The sequence below is a fragment of the Ambystoma mexicanum genome, chromosome 11, assembly GCF_040938575.1.
Source record: "Ambystoma mexicanum isolate Mex_15411 chromosome 11, UKY_AmexF1_1, whole genome shotgun sequence".
NCBI lineage: Eukaryota > Metazoa > Chordata > Amphibia > Caudata > Ambystomatidae > Ambystoma > Ambystoma mexicanum.
Genome location: NC_090934.1, coordinates 914,156,387 through 914,169,419, shown reverse-complemented (window position 1 = coordinate 914,169,419; position 13,033 = coordinate 914,156,387). Strand labels below are relative to the sequence as shown.

Sequence of the window (13,033 nt, the reverse complement as noted above, 5' to 3'; positions counted from 1 at the left end):
ATGCGATTATAAATAAATGGCCAATGCCTCACCTCTCCCTTTGTCAACGGATGCACTTCAATCCTTCTAGTGTGAAAATAACTGCAAAAATCCACTTTGCACCATTCAGTGAATAAGGCCTGGTTGAACGTGTTTGTTGACACTTTGCACCATGCTAAACGTTCCATGAATTGGGCCATAGGCCCCTTAAGTATGCATTAACATAGACATGGGCACCTTGCGACAAATGATGCTGCGAAATGATCAACAGGGGTGCGTGCATACATACATACATACCAGTACATTCGGGGAAGGAATGGTGACCTTTCAATATGACATTGAGTTCCTCTCCCTCTTACGTGGGTGAGGTCAAGGCAAACCAGGTTTCTTTTTATTGCAATGTGGTCTTGTCTAACCTGTTCAATAATTGAGTCCTCCCTCACCAGAGGGCACTACACCTGCTTGCACTGCACCCAGCAAGGGCTCTCACTCAAGCATTCGGACTCAATTCTTCGCATACCTATGGCTGTGCACGGGAGCACTCCTCCCGTGTCCAGCTCAGAACCAGCTGTCAGGGGTGGCAGGGGAGAGGCACCCTGCGAAGCTCCTCCTTAGAGGTGTGACAGTCAGTGATGGGCCCCGCCCTGGTCCCCTGTCACTTCTGACATCAGAGAGACCGTGGTATAAAGGGAAACATCCCGAGAGAGAAGCACTTCTTATCCTGATTGGGCATTTGGCCCGCTTGCTATAGACTAATTCCCCCATAGGGCAGGTAAGATGGCACCTGCCGTGTGGTCCATCCTGCTCTTCATCATACACTCAGCATGCAGCTCCAAGGACATGGGCAAGGGACTATGTGAGTACAGATGCCAAACATAGTCAACCTGTTTATTAATATTATTATTCTTATTAGTATTATCATTGCTGTTATTATGGTGATTATTATGTATTGCAAAACTGCATTTTGCCTGTGTAGTGTAAACAGTATTAAAACGGAGCAACTGGCAACAATTTAAATACTGCATGCGTGGGTGTACTGTTCAATACAATGTGCTATTTGCACACAACACACACTTCTGGAATCGCAACACACAAAGAAATAAAACTAGACAACAGGATAATACAAAAGAAGAGGAAAAGACAGAGGTCAACCTTTGCTGCAAAATCCTCCATCCTGTCCAGTGGCAGGGTTGAGAGGGCAACCTCACCATGCAGTGACTCTCATCGCCTAATTCACAACACAACAAAAAGCATCCCCTAGGCTCCCATTGGTTCGTGCCAGCATACTGACCTATCAGAGGCATCACCCACAGCTTGACACTGCACCCCTCCTATGCGATTGCAGGAGGCTGGTGTAAGGGTTGGAGAGACACAAGGATAGCCGTGGGAAGGGCAGGCATTTCCACATGGACCAAGCTTGATAACGGGCACGTTAGAAGGAAAGGTAGGTGAACTTGTTTTTTCTGGGATACCTGTGGGTTGATATTTCATGGGAAATGCTCTTATATCCACAGCACCCAGTTGTTTGTAAGCAAGGTTTGCTTTTAAAAAACAACACGTAACTGAGGCTATTACCCTCTTTAATAGGAATACACTGTGAACCGAACATCGGGCACCGATCACAATATGGTTAAGACGCCCATCGGGTGCAAGTCTGGAAAGGCATTTGAATGTAGAGGAAATAGGATGGGGGAGATGTTTATTCTCGAGATTCTGACGGAAGAAAAAAAACCACTTGTTATAACGACCCACTGACCCCAGCAATTGAACTGGCCAGAACTGGGAATGGTGCTACTGTCGTGACTCCATTTGTAATACCCTGTGCACCCTGTCGCAGTCTTTCCAGCAGTTCATTGCACGGTAGATGGGATTGGTGCTACTATCGTGACTCCATTTGGATACCCTGTGCACTCTGTTGCAGCCTTTCCAGCAGGTCATCGCAAGGTAGATGGAAATGGGGCTACTGTCGTGACTCCATTTGGATACCCTGTGCACTCTGTCGCAGCCTTTCCAGCAGGTCATTGCACGGTAGATGGGATTGGTGCTATTATCGTGACTCCATTTGGATACCCTGTGCACTCTGTCGCAGCCTTTCCAGCAGGTCATTGCAAGGTAGATGGAAATGGGGCTACTGTCGTGACTCCATTTGGATACCCTGTGCACTCTGTCGCAGCCTTTCCAGAAGGTCATTGCAAGGTAGATGGGATTGGTGCTACTATCGTGACTCCATTTGGATACCCTGTGCACTCTGTCGCAGCCTTTCCAGCAGGTCATTGCAAGGTAGATGGAAATGGGGCAACTGTCGTGACTCCATTTGGATACCCTGTGCACTCTGTCGCAGCCTTTTGCAGAAGGTAATTGCACGGTAGATGGGATTGGTGCAACTGTCGTGACTCCATTTGGATACCCTGTGCACTCTGTCGCAGCCTTTCCAGCAGGTCATTGCACGGTAGATGGGATTGGTGCTACTGTCGTGACTCCATTTGGAATATCCACTGCACCCTGTTGCAGCCTTTCCAGCAGGTCATTGCAAGGTAGATGGAAATGGGGCTACTGTCGTGACTCCATGTGGATACTCTGTGCACCCAGTCAAAGCCTGTCCAGCAGGTCATTGCAAGGTAGATGTTAATGTTAATGTTAAAGGATATTTGTATTGTGTACTATCACCACCGGAGTGGTCTCCTGGCGCTCTGGCGACTCTGAAAAAAAAGGGAGGGGGGTGAGTTAGTGGGAATAAGCTGCAAAAGTGCAAGATAGCAGTGATGTGCTGTTGGCCGCCTCAGCCCGGTGGGTCCGTTGGCTGGGCTTGGGGTGTTTTTCAGTTGGTAGTCGTGTGCTGTTGTGTAAGTCTATGTGTGGTTTGTTTTGTTGTTGCAGTGTAGTGAAGTTTGTGCGGCTTGCTGCGTTTAAGGTTTGTGGTTGTGTTTGGTTTGAGTTTGAGAGGTGTATACAGAGGGGTGAAATTGTTAGTGGGTTGGTTATGGATTCATGAGTGCATGCTTGGTCTAGGCTTGGCAGGAGAGTCGTAAATATCAGTTATTGAATAACATCTCTATCTAGATGCGACGCAGGCTACGGTGAAGAGTCCAACTAAGTGCAGCATATGCTGACATTTACAATTCTATCCAGATGTGGCGCATGCTAAGCTTAGGAGTTCCTTCTATGTGTGATGGTGTTACTGTCGTGACTCCATTTGCATACCCTGGTGCTCCTGTCGTGACTCCATTTGCATACCCTGGTGCTACTGTCGTGACTCCATTTGCATACCCTGGTGCTACTGTCTTGACTCCATTTGGATACCCTGGTGCTACTGTCGTGACTCCATTTGGATACCGTGGTGCTAATGTCATGACTCCATTTGGATACCCTGGTGCTACTGTCGTGACTTCATTTGGATACCCTGTGCACCCTGTCGCAGCCTTTCCAGCAGGTCATTGCAAGGTAAATGGTTTTAATTCAATTTTTTGGGGGGTTCCACCTTGCAACCCTTTACTACCATTCCCGCCCCAAACCCTCCCCCTTTTTACCCCTTAACTCACCAATACCTATACAAATTCGAAGTCATTTGGAGTAATATGTAGAAAGTAAATTACAACAAAGTAATTTACTTTGTGAAAACAACAGGTGGCCAAATGTAGGCGCTAGGAAGTGAACATATGATTGTGTGTGCATGCGCGTGAGTATCTTATTCTTGTTCTCAAATGCGTTTCATTGCACATATTTGATTATAAAACCATTTAATTGCAAGATAAAAATATAGAAATTAGTGTCAAGTTTAGGGCGGGGATCGGAGCGCTGTTTTAGGGTGCAAACTTGGTTGGTGTCAGGGTTTGTGTTGGGTCCCAAGTTTAGCTCAGGCTTAGGGTCAGTTTAGGAGTTTGGGCTCTATTGGGTTTCTGCTTAGTTTAAGGTTAGGGTTGTGGAAGGGTCTTCAGTTAAGTGTAGGGTAGGGTTAAGGACCCTACAGGGGTTAGGTCCTAGATGAGATTGTACTTTAAAAATATATACTTACCTTTTCAATTATTTTTCGAGTATATCATTGAAAACGAGAGGGTAGTTAATTAAAATCAGTAATGAGTTAGGACGTTTTTGAGCAATACTTTTTAAATTAAGTCCATTTCACTTCGAAGTGTAGTAAAATCTGACTTTTGCAAATAAATGGGTTGCAATAAAAAAATTGCAATGACATGGAATTTCTGTCAAATGTGACATGAAGTGACGCGAGTCTTGAATTTCATGCTCAGTTTCATACCTTTTTGGCTGTAGAGAATCTAGTGCTTGATTTGCTATAACTTTAGATCTTTCCAGATGGTCAGTCTCCCAAACCAATCTTTGAGAGATTTCTTGCCAAACTATGTCTGGGCTTCCATGTTTCTGTTATGAAAGTCACCTGCTCGTAACTTTGGAGCATTGTATGTTGAGACTTCCTACAAAGGAATTTTACGCCACAGGGTTTTAAAATCTGATAGCAACGAAATACTTTCGAAAAAACTACAACTCCAAGCAAAATACATAACGAGAGACGAGAGGGTTCCAGAAGCCACGTCCACGGCAACAATACACGTGCGCCAGTTCATGGACCAATGAAGGACTTCTTAAGCGCAGAACGGAAAAACAATTTTTTGGCAAGATTTAAAAAAATATATATTTAGCGCTTACTGTTGGTGCAGCTTTTTCTCCCCCGCCAGTCGCACTCCTGCACTGCCTTCCCGGCAACCCCGCACTTGGTGACTGTTTTCTGAACCCCTACGCGCCCACTACCAGCACTTGACACCTGCTGTTTGCACTTACCCTTGCACTTGCCACCTGCTGGCCGTACTTTTACTTATTGTTTATTTATTGTCTTATCCCATGTACTGCACTGTCTTGACCTTTCCTCCCTCTACGCCTTCTTCCTCTTTCCTCGTCCATCTTTTGCCGCCCTGCCCTTTCCTAATTTTTCCCCCTTGCCTGTGTCCTGCTCCTCTTTCCTGTTCCCTTGCTTATTGCGCGCTCTCTCTGTCTCTCTCTTATATAACTCTATACAAGCAACCACTATTATCACCCAGAATCGGTATAGGCTGGCTTATAGCCAAGTACAGATGATCAGACCATACATGATATATCTTTTTTAAATGTTAAACATTGAATTAAGTGCAAACCAGCTCTGAAGCTATAAAGCGAACTTTACAAGAGTAATTTACATGAAAGAAAAACATTCATACGTTACAGTACACATGTATGAGGCAAAAACACAAAATTACAGAAATAAATTAAACAATAAATGTTATTCAGGAAAAAGAGGTTTTTAAAGAAAACTAAGAGAAAGAGCAAGATGCGCACGGGGAAGGGAATTCTAACTGTCAGAAAGAGAGATGGATTTTTACAAGATCACACACTTCCGGTCAAGTGGGTGATCCAGGATTTGAACCAAGACCGCCTGTTTCCAAAAATGTAAATGTAACCTGTAAGGACCACACCTTCCTTCCCTGGCAAAGATTAATTCCTTCTGTGTACGCTACACTGCCACACCTTTCGGCTCACTTTGCCTTGGTGCGGTCTAGGGGAACCTGTGAGATAGCGGGGTAGCTTTCGGACATGTGGCATCCGTTTGCAACAACGCTATTTAGACATAGGACGAGGTCTGGCCTTACTGACCACCAGTGCCTATAACTACAGACAGGAAGACATTGAAAAAATAGAACACCACACAGCCCATGAAGCAGACCTTGTTTGTATCCAGGCAGTGCCACCCATCTTCTCCTGCCTGTAATGACCAGGCACCGTGGGTGGCACTGCCCCGCCATTTCCTGGGTCTGATAAGCATGTTTGCCATCATACTACCATTGGAATGTGAAATCACTTACTGCAGTTAACCAAAAATTCTGCTTGTAGTCAGTTTGGGTCCCTGCACCCCCAACGTCGTACAGCTTCTTCCTAAATTGAGTGGCCATCCACCTGCTTACTTACTTAATTAATTAATTAATTCATTCATTAATATCACTTTCAATCTGGGATGTGCAGGTGAGCAGTGAGACTCCTCGGCCCTCTCAGTCATTGCCTGCTCCTCTGTGCTTCCTTTCCCTTCCTCTTCCTGCCTCCCTACCCGCCCCCTAACCCTGATTGGCTGCCTGTGTGTAGCCTGGTGTATCCGGTGCCCGCAGCCCGACCTGCTCGCCACCTTCCATCTGGGCTGTGCATGTGAGCAGCAAGACTCCTCAGCCCTCTCTGGGCTTTCTTAGCCATTTTGTATATTTTGGGTCCCCCAGCCCCTGGTTTCTGCCCGCTCCTCTGCGCTTCCTTTCCCTTCCTCATCCCTCCTCCATGCCCGCCCCCCAACCCTGATTGGCTGCTTGTGTGAAGCCTGGTGAATCCGGTGCCCGCAGCCCGACCTACATGCCACTTTCCATCTGGGCTGTGCAGGTGAGCAGCGAGACTCCCCGGCCCCCTCTGGGCTTTCTTAGCCATTTTGTATTTTTGGGTCCCCCAGCCCCTGGTCTCTGCGCACTCCTCTGCGCTTCCTTTCCCTTCTTCATACCACCTCCCTGTCCGCCCCCCAACCCTGATTGGCTGCCTCTGTGTAGCCTGGTGAATCTGGTGCCCGCCGCCCGACCTGCACGCCACTTTCCATCTGGGCTGTGCAAGTGAGCAGCGAGACTCTTTGGATCTTGAAGGTTTCTGGTGAGTGTACCACCATTGCTGCCTAATTTTGAAAGTATTGGTGTCCCTGTGCCCCGGTGTCCTTTTGGCCCTCTCCCAGGTCTTTGTTTCCCCCACCGCACTCCACGCTCCCTCCTCGTACCCGCTTCCTGGTTCTCAGACTCCCGCCTCCTGACCTGCCCACCGTGCCCTGATTGGCCAGTCCTCCAGTCATAAGAGTCCCCCCCAGGGCAGTCCTCTGCCCATGCAGCTCTGTGGCTAAGGGCAGCTCCTTCAGAGGCAGCTCCAGAGTGCATCTGCAGGTATCCGCAGGAGAAGCAAGAAGCCAATAGCCTGCCGTCAACCAGTACCAACAAAAAGTAAGTATGGCAAGGGCTGTGTTGCATCGTACTGTCACATTTTAACGTCAAATTATTATTCGTACCCATATAGCATCACTATACTGAACCTTGCAGCTAGACTGTGCTCCCAACATCACTGAGTGTGCCCTATTAGCGTCACTGTGTAAAGTGAATTTAGAAGGTGTGCCCAAAAACATTGAGTCTGCCTGCTAGCATCACTATGATAAAGTTGAATTTAGAACGCGTGCCTACTAGCATCACTGTGTTAAACTTGAATTTAGAAGGTGTGCCCAACAACATTGAGTCTGCCTACTAGCGTCACTGTGTTAAACTTGAATTTAGAAGGTGTGCCCACTAACATCACTGTTTTAAAGTTGCATTTAGAAGGTGTGCCCAACAGCATTGAGTCTGCCATCTAGCGTCACTGTATTAAAGTTGAATTTAGAAGGTGTCCCCAAAAGCATTGAGTCTGCCATGTAGCGTCACTGTGTTAAAGTTGAATTTAGAAGGTGTGCCCAACAACATTGAGTCTGCCATCTAGAGTCACTTTGTTAAAGTTGAATTTGGAAGATGTGCCTACTAGCATCACTGTGTTAAACTTGAATTTAGAAGGTGTGCCCAACAACATTGAGTCTGCCTACTAGCGTCACTGTGTTAAAGTTGAATTTAGAAGGTGTGCCCAACAACTTTGAGTCTGCCATCTAGCGTCACTGTCTTAAAGTTGAATTTAGAAGGTGTGCCTACTAGCATCACTGTGTTAAAGTTGAATTTAGAAGGTGTGCCCAACAACATTGAGTCTGTCTATTAGCGTCACTGTGTTAAAGTTGAATTTAGAAGGTGTGCCCAACAACATTCAGTATACCTATTAGCTTCACTGTGTTAAAGTTGAATTTAGAAGGTGTGCCTACTAGCATCACTGTGTTAAAGTTGAATTTAGAAGGTGTGCCCAACAACATTGAGTCTGCCTATTACCGTCACTGTGTTAAAGTTGAACTTAGAAGGTGTGCCATACAACATTGAGTCTGCATGCCAGTGTCACTGTGTTAAAGTTGAATTTAGAAAGTGTGCCTACTAGCGTCACTGTGTTAAAGTTGAATTTAAAAGGTGTGCATACTAGCATCACTGTGTTAAAGTTGAATTTAGAAGATGTGCCAAACAACATTGAGTCTGCCGGCTAGTGTCACTGTGCTACAGTTGAATTTAGAAGGTGTGCCGAACAACATTGAGTCTGCCTATTACATCACTTTGTTAAAGTTGAATTTAGAAGGTGTGCCCAACAACATTGAATCTGCCTGCTAGTGTCACTTTGTTAAAGTTGAATTTAGAAGATGTGCCTACTAGCTTCACTGTGTTAAAGTTGAATTTAGAAGGTGTGCCCAACAACATTGAGCCTGCCATCTAGCATCACTCTGTTAAAGTTGAATTTAGAAGGTATGCCCAACAACATTGAGTCTGCCTTGTAGCGTCACTGTGTTAAAGTTGAATTTAGAAGGTGTGCCTACCAGCATCACTGTGTTAAAGTTGAATTTAGAAGGTGTAGCCAACAACATTGAGTCTGTCTATTAGCGTCACTGTGTTAAAGTTGAATTTAGAAGGTGTGCCCAACAACATTGAGTCTGTCTATTAGCGTCACTGTGTTAAAGTTGAATTTCGAAGATGTGCCCAACAACATTGAGTCTGCCATCTAGCGTCACTCTGTTAAAGTTGAATTTAGAAGGTGAGCCAAACAGCATCGAGTCTGCCACCTAGCGCCACTGTGTTAAAGTTGAATTTAGAAGGTGTGCCCAACAACATTGAGTCTGCCAGATAGCGTCAATGTGTAGTTGAATTTAGAAGGTGTGCCCAACAACATTGAGTCTGCCTATTAGCGTCACCGTGCTACAGTTGAATTTAGAAGGTGTGCCCAACAACATTGAATCTGCCTGCTAGTGTCACTTTGTTAAAGTTGAATTTAGAAGGTGTGCCTACTAGCGTCACTGTGCTAAAGAATGAATTTAGAAGGTGTGCTAGCTAGCGGCACTGTGTTAAAGTTGAATTTAGAAGGTGTGCCCAACAACATTGAGTCTGCCATCTAGCGCCACTGTGTTAAAGTTGAATTTAGGAGGTGTGCCTACTAGCATCACTCTGTTAAAGTTGAATTTAGAAGGTGTGCCCAACAACATTGAGTATGCCAGATAGCGTCACTGTGTAGTTGAATTTAGAAGGTGTGCCCAACAACATTGAGTCTGCCATCTAGCGTCACTCTGTTAAAGTTGAATTTAGAAGGTGTGCCTACTAGCATCATTGTGTTAAAGTTGAATTTAGAAGGTGTGCCCAACAACATTGAGTCTGCCAGCTAGCGTCACTGTGTTAAAGTTGAATTTAGAAGGTGTGCCCAACAACATTGAGTCTGCCAGCTAGCATCACCGTGTTAAAGTTGAATTTAGAAGGTGTGCCCAACAACATTGAGTCTGCCATCTAGCGTCACTGTGTTAAAGTTGAATTTAGGAGGTGTGCCTACTAGCATCACTCTATTAAAGTTGAATTTAGAAGGTATGCCCAACAACATTGAGTCTGCCTTGTAGCGTCACTGTGTTAAAGTTGAATTTAGAAGGTGTGCCTACTAGCATCACTGTGTTAAAGTTGAATTTAGAAGGTGTGCCCAACAACATTGAGTCTGCCTGCTAGTGTCACTGTGTTAAAGTTGAATTTAGAAGGTTTGCCCAACAACATTGAGTCTGCCATCTAGCGTCACTCTGTTAAAGTTGAATTTAGAAGGTGTGCCCAACAACATTGAGTCTGCCAGCTAGCATCACCGTGTTAAAGTTGAATTTAGAAGGTCTGCCCAACAACATTCAGTCTGCCTATTTGCATCACTGTGTTAAAGTTGAATTTAGAAGGTGTGCCCAACAACATTGAGTCTGCCAGATAGCGTCAATGTGTAGTTGAATTTAGAAGGTGTGCCCAACAACATTGAGTCTGCCAGATAGCGTCAATGTGTAGTTGAATTTAGAAGGTGTGTCTACTAGCATCACTGTGTTAAAGTTTGTTTGTTTGTTTGTTTTATTATTTGTAAGGTGCACCTAACCCTTGGGTAGCAGGGCGCAAGGCAGCAAGAGGAGTCTACAGCTTAAGTTATAGAGCACGCAGTGAATGAATCCAACTAGGTTACAGTGTTGGAAGCATCAAACATTAGGACCAATACGTCAGAGTATAAGTTATAGGTGAATATACATAGTTTACAAGTTGTAGTTATATCTAAGCATAGAGATGGGGGGATATACAATTTAAACACAGTTTACAAAAGGCACATCAATGGAAGATATTACAAGTGTACAAGTGAGTAGGTGTCTTAGCATTAGATGTCATGTTCCTTGATCCAGCGGATGGGGTTAGATCTGAATTATGGGTAGGGAAGGTCTTCCCTAAGAGATGGTGGTAGGGAGTTCCAGAATTGTGCTGCTTTGACAGGAAAACTATTCCCTCCATACAAAGTACGTATGAATCTAGGGACAAGGAGGAGTTTTGAATGAGCTTTTCTAGAGGGACGACAGGAAGTCGGTCTGGTGAATCTCGTTATCAAATATTGGGGGGCCGCTTGGTGTAGGCATTTATGGGTCAGAGAGACCGATTTAAGGAAAATCTTATCTTCTGTAGAAAGCCAGTTGTACGATCTTCTCGTCTTTGAGATATGTGCTTTCCTCAGGATGCTTAGGGCTGCTCTTAAGGCATTGTTTTGTAAGGTTTGAATTTTATTGAATTTTATAGCCGGTCAAGTGGCACAGCGAGTAGAGCGCCCGCTTTCACACCCGTGCAGAGCCTGTTAACGCAGGTTCGAATCCCGGCGGGGCCAAACTCAGCCTTTCATCCTTCCGAGGTCGATAAATGAGCACCACACACCGTGGGTAATAATAAGCAGCGCTCAGATACCTGAGGGTTTGTAGCGCTATATAAAAGCCTAATTATTATTATTATTATTATTTATTATTATGTAGTTGTTGCTACCTACGTAGAACGCGTTGCAATAATCCAACTTAGATAAGATCAGAGCTCTGGTTAGAGTGATGCAGTTGTTTGGTGAGAGGAACGGTTTGGCTGCCCTAATGAGTTTACATGTATAAGATGTGGTGGAAGCCATGGCATTGACTTGTTTTTTGAAGGTGAGCGTTGAGTCTTAAGTAGAATCCTAAAGTTTTAACCTCCTTAGCTACGGTGATGATATTATTGTCAATGATAAAAGGTGAGTAGTGTGACCTAATTTATTGAGGTAGGGTGCGGTGCCTATGATGAGGAGTTCTGTTTTGTCATCATTCAGGCATAGACCATGAGAGGCCATCCATGCCTGGATGATGAGGTACACTCGATTTACAAAGGCCAAATCCTTGTCATAATCCCCCGTCAGCAGGATGAGGATCTGGGTATCATCAGCATAGTTAGTGTGGGTGATCATCGAAAAGGGGCTTTGTAAAAATGTTGTACAGGGTGGGGGAGAAACAAGAACTTTGTGGCACACCACAGGTAATGGGCATAGGGTCAGCGGCAGCTGAGGGGGAAAAAAACTTGCATGGTGCGGTTGTTAAGGAGGGGCTGAATCCATTCAGTAGCCTCCTGGGAGAAATGAGCTGCTGACTGTAAGTGTGTGCAGAGGATCTCGTGGTTGACCAGATCAAATGCAGCTGAGAGATCGAGAAGTAACAGAAGTGCTGTCTTGACCTCATCTCTCAGCTCATCTATCTGTGCCTTAAGATCTATAAACGCAGTCTCAGTCCCGTGCAGAGGTCTGAAGCCCGACTGTCGGACTCCTAGGAGGTAGTTAAGTTCAAGGAATTGTTGAATTTGTTGGTATGCTATTTTATCAAGGATTTTGAAAAGAAACGGCACTGTAGTGATGGGATCGTTGTTAGTATGGATGGCACGTTCTAGATTCGGTTTTTTAAGGAGTGGGAGGACCCAAGATTGTTTTAGATTGTTAGGTATGGTGCCGGCTGTAAAGGATGCATTTATTAGTTCAGTGATAAATGGTGAGAGTTCTCGAGCTGGATCTTTTATCAGTTGTGCCGGGCATGGGTCCCCATGGCAGTTCGAAGGTTTGAGTGCAAGTATAACTTTTTCAACCTCTTTGGTAGAGACTTTACTGAAGGTGAAGAGGGGGGTAGGCACAGGAGGTGACGTCCGAGTGGGTTGAGGAAGAGTACGACTGGTGTTACTCAGTTTGGAGATGGAGAGAAGGGATTCTTTTTTGTTACTGATTTTAGTTTGCAGAGAAGTAATTTTATTGGCAAGAGCATTTTGAATATCTGTGCACCAGTTTTAGTTTTTGATGCATGAGTCAGGTGGCTGGACAGGAGTTTCTATTTATTTCAGGATTGAGAAGAGTTCTTTGGTATTAGATTTTGCTTGAGCGATTCGAAGGTCATAAGAGGTTTGTTTTGCAAAGATGATTTCTTTTTTGTACTGGGAAGCTAAATTACTTAGGTTTATCTTGTTGATTTCAGATGGATCTGATCTCCAGATTTTTTCATAGCGTCGTTTCTCCTGTCTAATAGCCTTGAAGTGAGGAGAGAACCAATTGTTCACATGTTTGCGAGGTTTGCTCTTTCTCACTTTGAGAGGTGCTATGGCATCAAGGGAGGATAGCATTACTTTATTATACAGATCTACCATGGTTGAGGGATCTGAATAGTCGGGAATAGCGTTAAGAGGAGGTAAAATCAGAGGAATAAGATTTTCTGGAGTGATGTTTCTCTTATTTCTAGTTGGGGCGGCTGGAGCTATGCTGTTAGGTAGCGGCGGTGGTGTGCACTCTAGGGAGACTGTGATCAGGTGATGATCATGACTGTGGAATTATAGATGAGACTGTAAGTGGGCAATTGTGCATAGCTAGCCAGTCCAAGGTTCTACCTTTGGTATGGGTAGGGGCTGTAATTTTCTGAGTGAAACCTAGTTCCTCTAGAGTGTTGTTGATTATAGTGGCATTCGTGTCTAACAGGTCGCTAAAACCAAGGTTAAAATCTCCTAGTATAATGCTTTGGGAGGAGTTCTTGAGATTGTGCGATATAATATTTGTTAAGTCATCTTCAAAAGGTCCTAATGGA

General features: G+C 44.8%; 1 protein-coding gene across 6 annotated transcripts in view; it reads left to right on the top strand.

The window, feature by feature from the left end:
* The first annotated feature begins 665 nt into the window (after window positions 1–665).
* LOC138503907 (mucin-5B-like) overlaps window positions 666–13,033 on the top strand; it is a 444,631-nt gene continuing 432,263 nt past the window's right edge. For 5 of the 6 annotated variants that reach the window (XR_011279729.1, XM_069623995.1, XM_069623992.1 and 2 more), the window contains exon 1: window positions 666–835. Coding sequence is in view for 5 of the 6 variants with exons in the window: in XM_069623995.1 (XP_069480096.1) it covers window positions 757–835 (79 nt within the window). In the remaining variant the exon portion in view is untranslated. The remainder of the gene's footprint in view (window positions 836–13,033) is intronic. The other variant, XM_069623996.1, reaches the window with a different exon arrangement.